We start from the raw sequence: 20321 nt of genomic DNA, 5'->3' as shown, positions 1-20321 counted from the left end.
GAGCCTTTTCTACTGAAAGAGAAACATAAGACTCACTGAAATAAAACTTTACTTGTTACTTGTCCTTACTTGGTGAAGTTGAAATCCACTTTCAGGTTGTCTACACAGTTGTTGTCGGCACCACAGTTGATTTCAAACCCTAACTGCAGAAGACAATAAGATGTAAGGCTCATGGATATAAAGGGGACCGGCATATTAACACTGTTAAGGATTTTTCATTGTTTTGGGACATCTCATAGCAATGCAGAGGACAGTAAAGCTTTTAGAAAGATGGTGCTCAGTTAATGAAATGTGTTTCAAGGTTACTCACTGGATAAAATGTTGTTTTCTGGGCCTGCTGGGAGAGGCTTGGTTTAAGATTTGTGATAGAAGGGACACCATCAAAAGTGAATGTGAGCTCATTCTTAAGTGGATTGAGAATTTCTTCTTGGCAAGCCTTCAACCAAACAAGGAAATCATCATCAAACTGTAAGTTTCTGAATAAAGAAACCTATTTAATCTATTATAGGTTATTTAGATGTTATTAGATTCTACCTCAATATAGAAATTCACACTGCTGCACTTTTGACCTCTTAAATCAACAGTAAATGAACCGGTCTCATCTCGTCGTTTCTCGCTGATGTAAGCTCGGTTGTTCGGAGTCTTCCGAGTGGCATCCAGGGTCAAAGTGTAATTAATCTGTGCTTCAGCTGAAACAGACCAGTTTCATTTACAGAAATATGTACGCACATACAAGTATGTAACTGAGTGGATGAAAAATGAAGAGAGTGAGAAACCTGTGTTCACTGCAGAGTGACTGTGCATGGTAAAGCAGATTTTAGCTGTGTTCTCCAATGGTTTGGAGCAAATAACATTTTGAGTTGGGATTTCTTTTGGGCTGAATGTCACAGTTACTTCAACCATTACTACAGGCTTTGATCTGGAAAAGATACAATAGAAAGACACATGCCAACAACCTTCGAATTTGAGTCTAGACCTATTAAAACCTTTTTTTTTTGGATGTACCCATTCAGGCTACAAACTAGTAAAAAATGTAAAAATTACCATAATTATGCATATCCTAACTACGTAGGACTTACCTGAGTAAGACAACTGTGCCCTTTGAACCCACCGCTAAGTCAGGCAGACCGTCACCACTCTGATCAAAAGACGACTGACTGATTGACATGCCAAAGAACTTCAGTCCTGACTGGACCTCAGAGGCAGCGATTCTCTGTGGAATGGAACATATTTGAATGAATCAAGCAGCAAACAGAAAAGATTTTATCCACTGTTTTGTGATTTCTTTAAGTTTGTTCACCTGTGAGTAAATAGGGTTGATGCTTTTGCCTCCTTCACCGTGAAATATGTAGATACTGCCTTGACCGTCATTCTCCAAAGGTGCTCCAACTGCCAAATCATTGAAACCGTCTTTGTTCAAATCAGGCAGAACAGCAAGAGAAGACCCAAACCTTCCTTTGTCGGATGCATCCCCTCTTAGTACTAATGGAGAATCGAAGTGACACTCGACATTCTGGTGAAAATGTAAGGATGGGAAAGTGTTTCATGCTCATTAAAAAATTGAAAATTTAACAAATAGATTGACTGAAAAGCACTTGATGTAGCTGTCAGGTACCAAAAAGGTGAGTGTGCAAACATAAACTCGTCCTTCTCTGTCAGAGTCTTTGTACATTGGAGAAGATATGAGGATCAGATCAGTGTAGTCGTCATTTTTCAAGTTCATGGCACAAACCTCTGCCCCAAAGTATTCACCACTCTGAAACAGTCAAATAACAGTTTTCATTTAATAGATATATTGATATGTTTCAGGTATTTCAGGACAATCTATATAAGTGGTAAATACCTACCTGCCATTGATGTGGGACAATAGTTTGCTTTGTTCTCTCTCCTTGAACAGTCCTCACAAGTCCTTTGTGTTGATATCTTGGAGCACCAATAATTGTCAGTGAGCCATCTGAAACTTTAGCCACTGCCATGGAATAACCTAGAATTCAACAGTCAAGTAACCAAAGGCATCGGTGTGAATATTCTAGTTTAGCCAGTTTAAACAAAGTGGATATATTGGCAGGTTTTTCATGTGTTGGTCATCCTCTACACATTACTACATGTGGATGGCCTCTGGTCAACATATTCCTTCAGTAATATAGATGTAGAGTTGTGCACCTACACAACCAGGTGTTATCTCGTTCTATGGAACTATTCTTACCAAGATAACTGTCAGGTTCTATGTCCATGGGCTCATATAACATTGTCCTGGATGTGTGTTTCTTGTAGCCTCCTCTCCACTGATTAGCACCAACTATGGACATCTGAATTCCCTGAAATGTAGAGGAAAATGTATTTGGCAAGATTTAAATCTGAATATGTCAAAATGCATCATTAATTCAAAATCCTGTTTGTTTTTTTAACTTTGTAAGATAATATCATCAAATAATTATCAAGTGATTTTAATTACCCCTGGAATATAAGCTGCTTTAAACCCTTCTTGGGACATTTCCAGAGTCAGCGTGTCTCCACTGCTTTGAGATCCTGTGATAGCAAAATAAACAAGAGCCTAAGTTTCTTAATGCAACTAAAGTCTGCATATGAATTTAATTCAGTGTTTCATAAAGGCTTTTATGCAATGCGCTTATTTAGGCTTAAAAGGTTTCTGAGTCGAGGCTCAGAGGAGTAAGTGGATACTGCACTGTTGAAATGAGACAAAATATTCACTGTTGATGTCGTACATTGAGATAAATTTCTAGCTGAAAATTAAAAACCGGTATTAATTTATTTTCTTAAGATAATAACAGTACCTTCAATAGAGAAAATCTTATCTTGCAAATTCTGCCGTATTTTCTCAAGAGCTTCAAAGCCCTGCACTTTAAACACATGGTTCGCCGGAGGATGAGATGCAATGGTGTTCAGTTCGTTAATAGCTGAAGATTTACCAAATGCATTCCCGACCTAAGGATTGAACAAAACATGTTTGTGGTAATATACTTTTGGGATTAACTAAAAGCAAATGTAAAGTACATGTGATCATAAAGCTTCTGCTTTAGATCATACAGGGTTAAAAAAATAACATTTAAATTATAGAGCATATGTCTTGTATCTTAGACATAAATTTTAAAACTCATGTCACCATGTTTTGATATGAAAACATATGATTAGTCTGCTTGGTGAGTTAGCTAAAAGGCTTTGTACATGCAGAATTAATTATTGTACTTGAGGATTTGATTTGTACTTTGACTTGTTTTCACACATTCAGGATTTATATGTTGACACGAGCTACAAAACATATGTAAAAAGCATAAGTAAACAACATTGTTACTGTGTCCTGCATGCAGAAAAAACAGAGATGAAGTACCTCCACACATATAACAGACACTTTGTCTCATTTTTGTAGCTACATACGGTATAAATAGATAGAACTTACTCCAATGGCAAAGCGAACAATGTTTTTATTTTCAGCTGATTGTATTGCTCCTTTTAAATATCCGGGGTCATTAGATTCTCCGTCTGTAATGACTATCAAAATCTTCTTCACCTTCGATCTAGAACCTCCTGCAGGTGAGAAGACATTGTCCCTGGCAAAAGAAAGATTTTTGACTTTTGATTAATGTTTTTGTACAGTGCTTCATTCAACACATATGTATAAAAAGAGAATCAATTGTCAAATATGAGGAAACAAGCTAAGGGACTTTGTTTGAATCCTAAAAATAAATGTTATTTTATCATCCACAGAATACTTCAAATTTTATGATTCTCAAAGATTCCTGAGTAACATGGAAATATGTGAAAATCAACATTAACTTAAAGTGGTTGAAATAATGCTTTTCAGTACAATGAAAACATGAAACTAAACTTTTTCTTCAATCTTGGCAAATTAATGAAAATTTCTTTGGCTAAATTCTGTTGATACTGATAAATGGCTTGTGTTGCTGCCACCCTGAAATATAAAGGCTCAAACTTAGCTTGAATGTTTCCCAGAATAAAAGAAAAACAAAACAGAGAAAAACACCATAAAAGTTGACAAAAAAAAACTGAGATAAACTGCAGATACAAAAACAGCTGAAACAAGACAATTAAAGATTATCAAAAAATGGGAAATCACTGCTTCTGTGCTGGCATCTTAAATCATTGTCAATAAAAAAGATGTGGGGCACCAACATGTTCCCAATGCATGGCTGGCATGTCATTCCTGTCCCGTTTTATGTGTGATTTATACACATTTTAAGCTTATTGTATTTGTTTTTACATCATTAAGATGACGAGTACACAGTTAGGGGAAAGTACAGGGTAAGGTGTTAACCCTTTAAAGGAAATGCATGAAGTCACAAAGAAAAATATAAAATGCATCATAATGATAACAATCAGTGTGTCGTTATTATGTATATTATGAGCTCAGTGAGGTGGTACGACTGCTTCATTTGCATCTTATTGTTAGAGTCTAATGTTGTATTTCAGGGTCTCTGTCTGTACATTAGTGTTTCCACCAATACATGTATTTGATTTTAATTCAGTTTACTCTGTGTGTCACACCCTTTTTATATGTGAAAAAGACTTTTATAAAGGATATTCCTTGAACCCTCACTACCACATCTTGCAAATATTCTTCTCTTGTCACTCCTCTCTCCCTCTTAGGAAACCAAGACATCCTTCAAGATGTTTTACTTAAATCAATTCCCAGGTCACATATAGGATGGTGGAAAGGAGAGAAAGTGCAGAAAAGACAGAAGTCGACCAAAACCAAAAGAACAAAGAAACAAGCAGGCGAATGGGTAGAAGAAAAAATGGCAGAGGAAAACCAGGTTGGTACCACGGACAAACTGGCAAATAGAATCAAGAGGTTATGCAATACATCACCACATAGAGTCATGATGACACTTACACAAGGTGTTTAATGGCCATCGCAGTGTAAGTCCATCCACCAGACTGACTTATTTGTTGAATTTGTGTTTGCCAATTGTTGGTTCTAAATGTATTGAAGTAATAATGGATTCTGGGTTGTGTGGAGAACTGGACGATGGCAAACTGCAGAAGAAAGAAAACATATGAATATGAGCTGGAAATGTGTATTCGACATGCAAAACTATCCAGTAAAAATAAGACATTTTGGCTTTTGGGGCGATTAGGGGAATGTGCCAAATAAAGATAAAAAAAAGGCACGGGAGTATTAAGACTTCATAACTGTTTAAGTTGTATTGGACATTTGCTGACTTAACACATTTTGTAACATAAATGGTGGTAATTACATACGTAATTCTTCTGCTTCCTCAAAAACCTAAATTAAACAACCAAAAAAGGCAAAATGTTCTATTATATATCTGGAATATTCTCTTTTTGATAGTTTTAAAAAAATAATAACGCAGTCTTACTTGTGTATCTTTTCCCAAGAGAGACGCAATCAGTTTTGTCACAAAAGTCTTCATTCTGACAAAATCATCTGCATGTACACTGCCTGAGCCATCCAACAGAAATGCAATGTCAGCTTGGGTTTGACACTCTGTCAAAAAGAAGAAATGGATTCATGTCTTAACAGTTCTCTGCACAGTTTCCCATCAAGTCAGCTTGTTTGTCAACATGTTCTCTGATTCAAACTTTTGGTCGATTTGTGGCAATGTTGTAAAAAAAAATCTTAGTTCAGGAAAAATTGACAGAATTACTGAATCTTGAGGAAAAAATGATGGAATCATGACCAAAGAAGTCACATTTAGTCCTTTGTTGCTCCTCCTCTGGCTTTAATGACAGAGTTCATAATCATAGGTATTATCCAGTCCTGATCCAATTTAAATCCCAACAGAACTTTTATCCTTTCCATTGTTTCCATTGATGTGTCTCTTGTTGCCATGTTTCCTGCCAATCAGCCAGCACCTCAGCACACTAAGGTGTGAAAGAAATTGTTTTTAACTGCAGACTCATGTGCACATACCTGTTCTGGAAATGCAAACTGATTCCATAATTATTCCCTCTACTTCCTCTAAATGAATAGTTTTGTGTCATATTTGAGATTTGTTTTTATATTTTCCAACAAAATAAACCAGCTGAACCCAAAACCTTCATGAGTAGCGATTTCATATTTTTTGTGTTAGTTAGGTTGTGTAGTTGTGTTTCTGCTGATATGCATGCTCGACTGTGTGGTGAGTAAATGTGGTGATCCTGCATTTAAAAGTCATTGTATTTACCTTCAATTGCAGATGGGACTGTTCTTTTTTGAGTGTCATATTTGTCTATCTCAATACAAAGACCGTTGTACATGGTGATACTTTTGCAGTCTTTAGGAATGGTTGGACCACATGCCTGTAAAAGACACAGGGTCAGGTTTGTTCAATAGCTTGATGAGTTTACTGTCCTTTAAGCAATACATTTCAATCAGCATGAAAAAGTTAACATTTCTCTGCAAGTCACCCACTCACCACAGTGGCTTCTGTGCTGGGGTCACTTGTCATTGCCAAACCAAGAGACATGTTGACTGCAGACTGTGGAACTGTAGAAATGTTCAACAATTCTTAAAGTACACAGTCAAGACACGATGTGACAGTGAAGAGAAACACTAAAGTTACAACTAAAACTACAGCTACCACAGGTTTAAATACTCACTGCGTAATACAGTAAACAGCAACAATCTATTTCATCTAAAACCGGATTGCAAAACATAATTCACTTTCACTTCTGCTGCATTTACCCAAAATATCCTAAAACATTCACAAATAAAGAAAGCTGATGCAGGAACAAGGGCATTCTCAATTTCTCTGCTTTGAGTTATCAGTTAACAAAAAGATCTTGAGGGGACTTTGCAAGACTTAATTAAATTAACTGTTTCCTACCTTGAAGTTGCAGACTTTGACATTGATCAGTGGTGCACTTAAATATTTGTCCCCTTTGATTTCCTGAATACTGTTTAAAAGGGGCACTGACGAGCAAGCTAAAGAAATAAAACCACACAAACATTTGAGAGGAGCAGGCTGGTAAGTCTTGTGTTTTTAATTAAGACACATGATTATAAATTGTTGTTGTTGTGAGGTATGTTTATTGAAGTGTTGAAAGTTAGGGATGGAAAAAAATCACAGGAGCAAATTATATGACAGCAGTTACCTACATCAAGCTCTATAATGCATGCTCTGACTCACTCTGATTTTCTTTGCACCACCTGGTAGCCAAAACCTGCAGCAGCATCCTTCAGGGACTTCCAAGCCAGAGGCTCAATATTGAAACAAAGTGCAGCTTTTAACACTGTGGAGTGAAGAAGTAAAATCCACAGCATTTATCTCATCTAAAGCCAAATTTTGATCGATTTAACTGAAATAATCTCAGATGTAATATGAATGGAAAAAGTTTACAGTACATGTTGTTTTGGGTGAAATGATGTGCGCCATTCTGCCTTACTTTTATTACCACAAGAGGGCACTAAAGTCAGAACTCAAAGCACAGCGCCTTAAAACCGTTATAATGAGAAAAACATTCTGCAGGCTGATGTCAGATTTCGTCTTGTCTGTTGATCTTTGGTTTTGATCATTTGTGAAATCTCTTCAAATTGTCAAAATAGAAAATAAGATTCTATTTTAATAATAAATTTAATAAATTTAAAAATAAATTTGTACATTAAAATATACCTTTTAAAAAAATATATATCCTTCTGACTTTTCCAGCTGAAGACTCTTGCAAAGATTAAATCTTATCTTCCTCAGGCTGACTTTGAAAGAGCAATCCACGCATTTATAACATCGTGTTTCGATTTCTGTAATAATTATATACAGGGTTGGACCAGAGTTCGCTGCAGCGTCTACAGAGCATCCAAAAAGCTGTCGCCCACCTGCTGACCAGAACAAAGAGGTGCAAAACCATCACCCCAGTCTTGTGTACCCCGTCGGCTTTCTGGTGAAATTTAAGGTTTCAGTCTTTTTAAGTGTTTTAACTCTTTGGGGCTGTCTTATTTAAGGCAGTTGTTGCAGCCCTACACTCCACCCAGAGCACTGAGGTCAGCCGACCATCTCCTGTTGGCTGTTCTCAAAGTCAGATTAAAGACCAGATGTGATAGAGCCTTTTCTGTGGCAGCCCCCAGACTGTGGAACAGCCTCCCTTTGTCTGTCAGCTCCTCCCTGTCTTTAGGTCAGGTCAAATCCAGACTGAAAAACACATCTCTGTTCTCTGGCTTTCAACACTAGCCAAAAAAATGGAGTTTACCTTGGCTACTTGCTACTTTTATTGTTATTTTATTGATGACTTTCTCAATATGTGATGCAGTTGCTAATGTGAAGCACTTTGGTCAGCTGAGGTTGTTTTAATGTGCTATATAAATAAATTTCGAAATGCACACATACAATACAAATATGAGCAATTTCCTCATGAACATGAAATTATCTGACTCAATATGATTAGAAATATTTTCTCATCATCAGCTAATTTGGGCTTCCATACTTTTAGCTTTTCTCTGCTTATACATCAGATGGTTATTGAAGAATTTTGACTTCTTGTGTTTTTCAAAGTGTTTGACATCATGTGAAATCCTGTTTTGTCAAAGTGAAACATCACCGGTAGGTTAAGGTACATTTTTAACTTCAGCAGTGACACTAAAACACTGCTATACTAAAATACTATAGTATTTAGTAAAATACTAAATATGAAATAGTACTAAAAATACTAAATACGCTTGAATCCAGTGCTGCCTGTTGGCCTTTGAGCAAATATTTCATTCTGTTTAGAGATACATGTTGCATGATGTGAAATATCTATTCACTCTATAAGTATTTCTACAATAAAAGAAAAACAATCAGGACCTCATTTAGTCATTCACATGTCTATTAGATTTATTATAACTAGTAGATTGATTCACAGAGAATGAGATATGAATGTCATATGTAAGCCATCATTTCAAACTATTTTTCATCTCTTATATCACTAATTATTGTTTGCTACTCTGTTTTGCAGCTGACTTCTGACAACATGTATTAGTTTAAATGAAACTATCAAATTTGTGCAGAAGCTTGTCTTACCTGATAGTAAAAGAATAGCTGTAACTGTCCAGTCCATTGTGTTACTCCCATGAAACGTAACTTAAAGTGTGATGTGCCGTCTGAGCTCAAACCAATTTATCTGGAAACTGTGGGAGGCAGCAAATTTCTACTGGGCCAAAGTGTTAAGAGGAAGATGTTAAAAGCACAGTGCAGAAATTATGAAAAAAAAATGCTACAGCAGTGAATTTGAGGAACTCCATAAATACTATGGACCTCGTTTTGTTCACTGGTGAGCAGTCATATTGGAGCAGGAAGGGACCATCCCCAAACTATTTCCACAAAGTTGGGAGCATGAAATTGGCCAAAATCTCTTGGTTGTCAGGTCTCGTAAACACTACCTTGTCTTGTCACTTCCTGTTTTATTTTGAAGTATTAACCATTCCTCTTGTTTCAGATAACTTGCTCTTTCTCCTGTGTCATGTGTCTGAGTGTCTGCCCTGATCACCCTAAATGTTTCCACCTGCTTCCCTTGGATCCTCATGTGTATTCAGTCTACGTCTTCCCTTGTCTCGTTGCCAGTGTGTTAAATTTGTCTTGCTAAGCCCCTCCACAGCGACCACAGTCTTGAGTACTCAAAGATCTTGTTTATTGATGCGATCCTCTTTCAGAGTGATTTTCTGTTGTACTTTTTCCATTGTCATAGATTTAATCCGAGTGATTTTTTTGTTTGCACTTTACATGCTCGTAGTATCTCCGTTAGTGGAGTGTTTCTTTGTTCATATCCTTAAAGTTTATAGCAACTCCATTAGGAGGAGTCCCTTTCTGTTTTTGTTTTATTAAATTTCTATAGTGCCTCCAACAGTTGTAAGTTTAAATTGTGAAATTTATATAGCTTTTGTTTTTGTCCTTCGAGCGTGGAGAGAATTTTCGTTTTATAGTCACACTCTCCTCTCCATAGATATTGAGGAGAGTGTGTTAGGAATTTATGGCCTATTGCTTTGCTCTGCAAAAGAGAATATCAGTGATTATTGTATAAATAAAACACTATTATTGATACGACCCTGCATCTGCCTCCTATGCTTTCACGGTTCATGACATTGGTATGCTGAAGCATTTAAAGTTCTTTTCACTGGAACTCAGGGGCCAAGCCCAGCTCCTGAAAAACAACCCCACACCATAATCCCCCCTCCACCAAACTTTAGACTTGGCACAATGTGGTCAGACAAGTACCATTCTCCTGGCAACTGCCAAACCCAGACTCGCCCATCAGATTTCCAGATGAAGAAGCGTAATTCATCACTCCAGAGAACTCATCTCCAGAGTCCAGTTGCGGTGTGCTTTATACCACTATAGAAATACTAGTATTAATGATAAGTGAAATCAAGGGGAGTTAATCATGTTTAGGAAAGTGTGATTTTAAGTTAACATGTTTAAAAATGTGTGGTTTTAAATCAACAGTTTTAAGTTAATCAGTTTTGAATAAATCATAAGTTAATCATGATCGGACATAAGTTTCTTTGTGGGAATTATAAAGTACATAAAATCAATCTCAGTCTGAAATACTGACCCTGCATAAAAGGTTGTGTTGTGGCGCAGTTAGAAAGTAGACACAGGAAGAGTGCTGGAAAGTACCAAAGATAACTGGAAGGGTTTTGGGACATCTGGTCAAGCTAGAGAGTACTTTTGGGGAAGTGAAAGTGCCAAATGAAGAAGATTGCAGAGGGTCAAGCACGGCCTCAGATATAAAATTCAGACAGAAAAAGAAGTGATGTTCTTATTTTTATAATAACACAGTAACAATGTGACATGATCAAGGTATCAGTGAATTCATAAAAGTAATGATGTTGATGAATAAAGGTGAATGTTTTAAGAATCTTGTAATCATAAAATCGTACAGACATGTAATAAGCCGGGTCGGGTTGGGAGGATTAATGGGAAGGGAAGGACAGTGGAGAAACAGGGCTTCTTCATCTCGACGGGACCTCGAGAAGGATCAACACTGGAAGAGCCCCTCCTCAGACGCAAGACAGAAGCATTGGAGAAGATTGAGCTAAGCTTAGAATCTAGAGCGGACCTCAGAAGAAATCAGCAGTTCTTATTTACAAAGGATGAGGAGTGTTCAAAGAAAAGAGTTTTCCATCGGACTGTGGATTATGGATTGGACTTCTGGGAGTTTGTTCTTGCTCAATTTGTTCCACTTGGCGGACCGGCAGAAGACTCCAGGACCTTGGATGGGGTTGGGAGTTCTTGACCTGAAGACCAGAGTTGGGACAAGGAATAGCTGTGGCCAAGCTGTGCCTCACTCCTTCTCTCGCCTCCCCATTTTCGAATCACCAGCCTCAGCTCAGTGGTAATCAAACTCAGTTATTTAAAATTAGTATTACTAGTATGTTGATCTTTTTCTGATTTTATTGAGCTGTCATGCTGTGCCCGTGCTAAAGTACATTAATAAATAATAGTTATTGGAATTAAATTAGATGTCGTGGACATTGAATTAATTTGCTCTTCCTAGTTTATAAAATAGGGATTGTGTGTTAACAGGAGGTTCTGAAAGGTTATTCTAGCCAAAGACTTTTAAACATATCCTTGGGGCCACTTAATTACAATTCTGGCACCATACCAAGTGCACAGATCCATAAGAGGAGAGCTGCCATTAAGGGGCATGGCTGATGTCCACTTCTAGCTCTAGGGTCATTCAGTTAGAGGTACCACTTCAGTTAGAGGTATTATCAGAGTAAGCAGGGTAGGCACCCAGACGTAGGCAGGCAAGTCTCCTCACCACCAGCTTAAACAGTCCTAGATTCTACAATAGGCAGTCCCCTGTGTAGCTGAGAGCTCTAACCCTTTAAACAAAGAGTTGGACCAGACCACCTGTACAGGGGCTAAAACTGGAGATCTAACACGTGGTGCCCAACGTGGGGCATGACGAAACAAATCGTTGTGCTCAGAACCAGTAAGAAGAACAGCAGCATCAAGTCAACAACCGGGGCGGATCATCAGACACAGGATCGGAGATCTGCCGTAGTAGAGGGTGAGGTGTACCATGAACTGAAGAAGTTGAAAGCGCTGGTGCGGGACAAATGACCCGACGAGGCAGACGCAGACTGAAGGATGTGTGGTGCTTTGTCCAGGATGTCACAAACAATGAAAAAGCAATTGTTTTTTCATTGCTTGTGACAAGGAAGTAGAGTCAGCAGCCTGCCAAGGAAAATCTAAGAGCAAGACCACTTGCTCCAGGACAGCCTGCAGTGTGGGACTTCACACCACCAGTGCCGAAGCCAAGAACATCACAGACCAACAAAAGTATGTATCTTTCCAAAGACTATGAGTATGCCAAACTAACCTGTGCTGAAAAGAAGGCCCTTGCTGACTCTTGGCGAACTGGAGTTGGCAGGCCAGCCAAGTAATGTCTGGAGAGGCACGGGTCACCCTGGATAATGCCTACTGGGAGGGGGACACAATTTACACAAAAGTGCATGGCGAATCTTTCCTAATGGACGCAGGGGCTGAGGTGTCGATGAGCCACAAGAGCCTTAAAACAGCATATAAAAGTCCAACTGGCGAATGGTGTGTTGGAAAGAATGCTATTTGGGATTTGGAAAGGTATCGTATGGATCAAAGGGTCTAATGATTTGACAGCCGTAAGAGACCTAAAAGAATTGAGTAAACCATGAGCACTTCGGACAATGCTGAGACAAAGACTGGGCATGCTTCCATATACTAGTTTGGATAGGAGCCCCTCAAGCAGAGAAGCAACAAGAAACCTGGTACAAACCCATGAATATCCCTGAAGTAATTGAACAGAAACTGCAGGAGTGCAATTTCTTCCTGGCCGGAAAAGAGAAATTGAGACAAATCATCGACAAAGCCAAGGTAGCCAAGTTCAAGAAATATTGTGGTGACCTTGGAGACACGTATATTCACACCATCAAAGGTGGAGTCCATCTACTCGTTTGGCAATATCCCCTGAACCCAGGAGCGATCGAAGAAATGGACAAGACTGTTAAAGAGCTAAGTACTCTTGGAGTTATTAGGGAAGAATTGAACCCTGTAACTAAGAGCCCGATTCAAGCAGTAAAGAAACCAGCAGGGGGATGGAGGACCGTGATTAACTTCAAGGCCCTCAACCACAGGACCACCACCAACCGAGCCAGTCTGATCAACCCACAAAGTGCTATTAAGAATCCTCAAGTCAAAAAGTTCAAGTCCTGCATCGACTTGGCAAATGGATTCTTCTCACTGTGGCTGGCAAGACAATCACAAGATTTCACCCACAAGGGGAGGGCACATGTGTGGCAATGGCTTCCACAGGGGTACAAGAATTCCCCTAATGGCATTTAGTCTCCCAGTTGGTCTTCAGCTTTTGTCAGATCCTCACCGTCACCCCTCATGTTTCCTCGGTCTGTTCAAGCTCTTGTTCTTTGTGTCCAGTCAGGTCTGTTTATTTTTTTTTATCAGTTTTGTTGTTTGGTGTTCCGGCTCTGCTTTTTTTTTTTGTTCCAATTGTTTGAATAAATTCAAGTTTTTACCTCCAATCTGCATCTGGGTGTGCATTCGGGTCCTCTCACCTCGTCGCTATGCCGACATTCATTGACACATCCTCCTCAATGTGCCCTGAAATTACTTTAGTTGTGAACTGGCATTATAATTCATACCTGATTTAAAGTGAATATAGCCAGATTAAATCAAATTAATCCTCCAGAGGGGTTGCTGAAGGCAATGCTGTGTTGGTAAGCTTTATGACTGTCACAGTTGGTTTTAATATTCTTATTTTCAGGTCATTTGTAATGTTTTCAGGTCATGTTTTTTCCCCTCTCACGTTAGGTTCACTCATTTCACCTGTTTTCCTTTTCACAGCTGCACATCATCACCAATCACTTCCCCACAGCATTTAGTTTCCAGGTTCAGTCACAGTCTTTGCAGAATCATCACTTCCCTTTCATGCCATGTTCACAAAAACAAAACCAGACATGCCATCTTTACAAACAAGGAGACTGAGAACTACAAGTGTCATCTTCAAGTAAGTGCAATCACAAGTGCGTAAGAGCCATCATATGAAGAGAAGTAGTTCAGCTGTCTTCTTTTCACTTAGAATTACCTTGACTTGGATGAGAAACTCATAACCAAGGTGGACCTCTGCTGTGCAACTCAAGACTCTTTGATGCCACGTAGTTGCCATGACAATGAATGACAGCATGTCTGTTCTTGCAGATGTTCAGGTCTTTGTCAAACTTTTAAGATTTGGGTCATTTTTAAAGGAGACAGTTACCAATATACAATTTCCTTAGACTTTTAACAGGAAACTCACCTTAACTTTCTTTTTCTTTCACTCTCCCCATTAACTTCAGTGTTCCTGTTATTGTTGTCCATTAATGGGGCAGCTGAAGCTGCTCTTTACTGCACTGAAAAATTATTCTGACATTCTTAACAAGACCCACCATGTTAAACTGGGGGTAATCTTTGTAAGAAGCACTCGTAACAAGTTTATCATTTTTGTGACAAGAAACTGGGTTTTATTGCATACTTTTCGATGAACTTATCTGTTACGATCATGCTTGGCTGTGGTGTTGTTTACTGTGGTTTTCTGGGCCTTATGTGTGGCCAGAGTGATGTAAAAAGAGCAACACTCCAATAGAATTCTATAGAAAGAAGAATGTGGGTCATGGAACTACACAAAATGTCAGGATTACCGGCTACCATCCAGTACCTGAAAGCTATGAAGACCAGTCAGCAGGTGGAGCATGGTCAGAAATGAGGGAATCCCTAATGGCAGTGAGGTTGGACAGAGCGTGCGTAATAGCACCCTCATCACTATCCTCAGCTGGAATATAAGTACAGCAGGAAGAACCAAACTTGAAACAAACATCTCTTGCCGAGGCAGTAGGCTGAACTTAAACCCTTCTGTTTTGAAGGGCTGTGAGTCTCAAAGCAGTCTATTCCGTTTGAACAGACTGGGGAACTGCCAGTTACTGCTCCCAAAGTCTGTATCTGGAGTACTGAGGCGGTTTGGTCATCGATGTCATCCTAGCAGTGAGGTGGTGACTGAACTTCTTCTTTCTTCAGTGTCAGAGGTCAACAGTGCTGGACACACCAGTGGACTACAGTTTTTACTGCTGATTCAGGTCTTTGTTCTCCAGGGCCTGCTGATGTATGTCTGGGTGGAAGTTGTCCACTGGTTTTGATACTCTCTTACAGTGGATGGCGTGGATCCTGGTTGCTCTCTGCGACTACCTCTGCAGCTTTGTGAGTGACCAGTAGCACCTGGAGTGGACCTTGCCAACATTTGGACTTTCAGTGTTTCCTTTACCACCACCCAATCACCTGGTTTGAGTGAGTGCCGGGGTGTGTTAGCTGGAGGTGGAAGGGCTGCTTTCACTGTCTGAAAACTTCAGAGAACAGTGGAGAGGTTTTGACAGTAAGACAACATAGCATCACAAATTGCTTTGGAGGGGTCTGTTTACAGGTCCCATTCCCAAGGTTGGAGGTCTGCCAAAGAAGATTTTAAATGGGCTAAGATTTACTCAAGTAAGTGTGTGTGTCCAGAAACTTTCCAATTTCAGGTAATGCTGCATTTACAAAATGTCTGCCATTATCACAGCTGATTTTCTCTGGAATGCCCCACCTTGGAATGATTTCTGTCAGCTGTGCTTTAGTCACTGCATGACTGTTTGCATGTTTTGCAAAACTTCAACCCATTTACTGAACATGTTCCCTTCGGCTGGTGTGAGTTCAACAAAATCCATCATTTAATGTTCAAAAAGGTCTTTCTGTCTGTAAAAGAACTGATATACAGCCATGTTTTTCATCAACACCTTGAGAGAAAGGCATATTGGGGTTTGGAATGCCAAGTGTAGGAGCTGTTTGAAGAGCCAGTTTGAGCTGAGTGAAAGCTAACTAAGCTTCTTAAGTCCATTGAATGTGATCAGCTGACTGGAGACCCATTCTGTGAATGAAATCACCTAGAGGGGCTTCAAGAAATCAGTCGTTAGGAATGAAGTTCCTGTAGTAAGATGTTATGCCTAAAATGACGAGTTTTTTTTTTTTTTTTTTTAAGTGACCGGTTTATGAATGCTCTGGACTGCAGCAATACATTTAGGAGAAAGTGAACGCCTCGGTGATCACGCGGCCCAAAAAGGTGACTTTGTCCTGTACTGTAGCTTAGAAAGGCTGGCTCTGTGGCCACAAGAAGGAAGATGTTTCAGCAGTCTTTTTTTGCACTGCTGTTTAGATGGGCTGCATAAAAGGATGTCATCAACATACTGCAAAAGAGCAGAGCCTGGGGTTAGTTGGAGTGGTTCCGTTCTGGCTTTAAAGGCAGCGTAATAAATAGTGGGACTTTCACTGTACCCCTGGCATAACCGTGTAAAAGTTCAAGATCTCCCTTCAAACTCAAAAGCAAACCAAAACTGGCTGTCAGTTTGCATAGGGACAGAGAAATGTATTAGACAAGTCAACAATTGAGAAAACTGTGCATCTGATGGAATTTGAGACAAAATAGTGTGTGGGTTGGGCACAGTGGGAGTACATGGGAGAACTGCAGCATTCATGGCCTGGAGGTCCTGTACAAAACTCCATTCATCTGGCTGGCCAGCATCTCCATTCTTTTTAACAGGAAATTGTGTGCACAGGTGAGTTTTCACAGTGAACAATAATGTCTGTTTTCTGCAAAGATTGAAAAAAAAACAAAACAGGTTTAATTGCTTCAGGCCTCAAAGGGTATTGTTTGTTTTTTTTACACAGGCGAGAGTCAGATTTAGGGTGGAGAATTACCAGTTCACAGCCTTTTATCAGCCCCACATCATATTTGCTCTCAGCCCAAAGATCACCCTTAGCAAAAAGTAGTATACTTGAAGTTCATTTTATTAAGTAAGTATAGCATGTACACTACAGACCATATACTTGTAGTGTACCAGAAAGTTTACAAGTTTCATACTTCTTTGGATAAATTGGAACGTTTACAAAAGTACTCTCATCTATATACTGATCCACATTTTAGTTTATTGAAGTCTACTTTAAATATACATTTATGAACTTAGAATTACTAAAACTAAGAAAAAAAATAAAATCTTTCTCCTAGTTACTTAGCATATTAGTTGTAGCATGTTATTTATATTTATGCAGTTTGCAGACATGCGTATCCAAAGCAACTCACACTGGTTAGTTGCTGGAGTTAATGCCTGTCATGCATTGGATTTGAACACAAGTCACCCACATGACAGGTGGCAATGTTACCATTACATTACATTCCAAGAAAATTATAGAAGATGTTATGAGATAACATACAGTGTATTTACAAAGACCTACTTGGATCATTAAAGATGACATTGAAGACATTTCAAAAACAAAGAGCCTCTATGAAATCAAGTCCTACTTTGCTGAGTCAACAACTTGACCTTATTTTGTACTTGGATCAAGATAAACTAAGTATTAGTACTTTGTGGCAGACATAAGTAAGAATTATACTAAAGAACAAGTATAAGCTTTAGTATTAAAGTATAAGTGTAAGTCTTAGTATTAATGTACTTAGTCTTACACTTTTCTTTATACTTTTCAGTATAAGCCAAGTATACTTCACTGTATTATTCTTAAGTATATAGAATATAGTATATAAAAAGTAAATTTAAAGTATACTGCCTCAGTTTTAGTATAAAATAAGTATACTCGTAGTACACTTGGATAAACTACTTTTTGCTAAGGGCAGTGGGCACTTCAGCCAACTTGGTGTAGCGAAGACAGATCTGTTTCAGATAAAAAGCATGCTTCAAAATGTGATTTTGTGATGGGAACAGGTTCCAGAGTTCTTTGACCACGCTTTGTGAAAACATTACATTTGCATCGGCCTGTAAAACAGTCTAATCAGTTCACAAAGTAGATGTAGAAAACTTTTCAAAAGGAGTGCGGAACCACTTCCTCTCATAGTTATTGCCAGGCCCTAGAAAAAATGTGCGACGAGCAGTGCAAATCAGCAGGCTGCATGAAATCAGAAGAGGGTGAAGCTGATAGTTTAGTCTTTTCAACAAGCTATTGTGAAAATGGAGAAGTGGGGCGTTTCCACTCAAAAGCATATGTGGGAGGTGATGAGTAAATCTGCACTGCTGAGAGAACAGAGTCGGACTGTGACCTGACTCTAACACCTTCTGGAGTTGAAATGAGAATAATGCCTAATTTACAGATTAAGTCATGGCCCATGGCATTAATGGGACACAGTTCTGACAACAAAAATGAATGTTTGAAGGAAAACACATCAGGAGTGACGCACAATGGGGCTGGTAATTTTCTCCTTTACCACCTGACCTGATGCAGACATGATTCACACTCCGTTTAGGAGGGGTTAAAAATTCCCCTGCTTTCACAACAGATGACATGGCCTCAGAATCTACCATGAAAGTAACCTGTTTTCCCAAAATTATTAACTGAAAGGTGGGAAAAGCTTTGAAAGCCTCAGATGTTAAGTGAGCATAAGTTCCTGTCTGTATGGGGGAGAATTTCTCTTCTAACACAGAAATGGCATGTAAAACTTTGTCACGTCAGTCACAGTCAGCAAGTATTTCATCACTGCAGAGAGCAGAAAAATGTGGGTCAGAAAACTTTTCTTCATTGTGGTGTGCAGAATCACTCATTAATTTCAGTAAAAAATGGTTGCCCTTCTAATAAGTTTATTTAATTTTCTTTTGATTATATGAGTTAATTCCTTCAGAGCAACTTATGTTGACACTTCTTTCAGCATGATTTTGAAGCTGTGATAATGAATTGTTTCTCTGCTGTTGTCAGAGAGGTCAGCAGATGTGGTGGTCGCTGCTGCCAACGATCAACCCTCATTAGGACTTCAGCACATTTCTACAGTATCCAAACCCTTTGTTTGATCAAATACAGTTCATTGTTACATATTAAACTACCCAACAGTATAAATAGCAGTAAAATAATTTCTTTATTAAGGCTTGTTTTACATTTTCCATGATAACATTTTATAATAAAATGTTTGGTTGAAATCTGTTTGTTAGAAGCAAAACTGACACACCTTTCTTGTCATTTAATATGACTTTAACCAGAAAAAGTTTAATTTAGATTAATATTTTAATCAATTAATATTTTACAATAGTCCTCTGGCTTATAGAATAAATGTCTTCTACAGAAATGAAGAATTCATCCCAGCTCATTAGTCAAAGCATTTACAGCCACATATTTTCCTCCAAGTCATTTAAAGCTGATTTAAAATGATTTACTTGGCTCAGCTTTGCCGTTCAGCTCATTTTCCGTCTGACACCAGGCAGAGACAACAAACAGTCTGAATGACATCTTCTATAGATGGAGTGTTGGGACAACAGGAGTAAATCTACGATGAGGATCAGTATTAAAGGTGTCTCTGCCGTTCCAAAAAAGAAAAACTTTCATAAGATACATAGTCAGTGTACTAATCAGTGCACATTATTGGTCAATATTTACCAAAAATTGTGTCATAATTGTTAAACTGTATTTTCAAAAATGTGTTTGACTGTGTCCATGTTAGCAGTTGTTTGCTGTTAGGGAGCGATTTCATAAGCACACAGGCTGTTAGTTTCACTGACTAAAAGTGGTGGTGTGGAAGTTCCTGTCACTGTAACTTCCTGAAAATTGTAAGATGGTTTAGTTTGGTAATCAGCTGAAGTAAGCAAGCTAATAATATGAATGTATAGAACTGGATGTGTGAAACAGCTGGTGTCTTTGGGAAGTAGAATTACTGATATTTTTATTCTTCTGTGGGCACACCTCCATCAGCCTCTGCATCTGCTGCTCCTTCATTTGGATTCACCATTTCACTGTATTTGCTCTTAAAAAACCCAACCTATAAGTAAAATGATAAAAAAAAAGACATCAAACCTGTATTTTCATGCCATGATATATAGAAAAGGCCAAACCAGATGAAAGAATAAACTTTACCATGTAAAGACTGTCATCAATGAACACGTTTAGCAATTTCTTTCCCTTTGGAAATCTGTGTCATTTACTGAAAAACATGAGTGTCTCACCTTATACAGGACAGCAGTGAGTAAAGCTAGAAAAGCTAACCCTCCCAGAGATCCTCCGACAATCTCTTTGGTGAAATCTGGTTCAGGATACACTTCTACCTCTGTTTCAATCTGAAGCACAATATGACATTTGGATCAAATTCAAGCTCCCATAAATAATAATTAGGAGTAATGTGTAATCTTGCAAACCTTGCGAACAGTGGGGGTGTTATTAGTCGCTGTTGAGAAGAAGACGTACTGGTCTCTATCATACTCCAGACTGGCCGTGCTGGTCAGGAGGAATTTGGCAGATTGAAGTCCAATCTGAGAGAAAGAAAAACGAACAGACAAGCCTTTTAATCCAATTTGTAGTGTTGTTAAATTAAAAAGTACTGACTAC

At 38.6% G+C, this 20321-nt stretch overlaps 1 protein-coding gene across 1 annotated transcript in view; it reads right to left on the bottom strand.

The window, feature by feature from the left end:
* Positions 1–20321, bottom strand: part of LOC140278031 (uncharacterized) — a 34813-nt gene that overhangs the window by 3206 nt on the left and 11286 nt on the right. Inside the window, exons 28-53 of the mRNA XM_072372919.1 lie at positions 20132–20245; positions 19943–20053; positions 19665–19758; positions 14644–14699; positions 12280–12377; positions 11082–11188; positions 10832–10999; positions 8976–9035; positions 7113–7215; positions 6810–6907; positions 6399–6469; positions 6168–6282; positions 5361–5488; positions 4874–5016; positions 3419–3569; positions 2796–2946; positions 2456–2529; positions 2207–2318; positions 1848–1984; positions 1616–1756; positions 1301–1513; positions 1080–1213; positions 777–919; positions 535–689; positions 311–436; positions 70–143 (exon numbers count right to left, since the gene is read on the bottom strand). Of these exons, the coding sequence (XP_072229020.1) occupies positions 70–143; positions 311–436; positions 535–689; positions 777–919; positions 1080–1213; positions 1301–1513; positions 1616–1756; positions 1848–1984; positions 2207–2318; positions 2456–2529; positions 2796–2946; positions 3419–3569; positions 4874–5016; positions 5361–5488; positions 6168–6282; positions 6399–6469; positions 6810–6907; positions 7113–7215; positions 8976–9035; positions 10832–10999; positions 11082–11188; positions 12280–12377; positions 14644–14699; positions 19665–19758; positions 19943–20053; positions 20132–20245 (3077 nt within the window). The remainder of the gene's footprint in view (positions 1–69; positions 144–310; positions 437–534; positions 690–776; positions 920–1079; positions 1214–1300; positions 1514–1615; positions 1757–1847; positions 1985–2206; positions 2319–2455; positions 2530–2795; positions 2947–3418; positions 3570–4873; positions 5017–5360; positions 5489–6167; positions 6283–6398; positions 6470–6809; positions 6908–7112; positions 7216–8975; positions 9036–10831; positions 11000–11081; positions 11189–12279; positions 12378–14643; positions 14700–19664; positions 19759–19942; positions 20054–20131; positions 20246–20321) is intronic.

This window comes from Leuresthes tenuis, unplaced genomic scaffold (genome assembly GCF_036924035.1).
Source record: "Leuresthes tenuis unplaced genomic scaffold, fLeuTen1.0.hap1 SCAF_20, whole genome shotgun sequence".
NCBI classification, from domain to species: Eukaryota; Metazoa; Chordata; class Actinopteri; order Atheriniformes; family Atherinopsidae; genus Leuresthes; species Leuresthes tenuis.
Note: the sequence above shows the minus strand (reverse complement) of the source record. Positions and strands in the feature narration are given on the sequence as shown.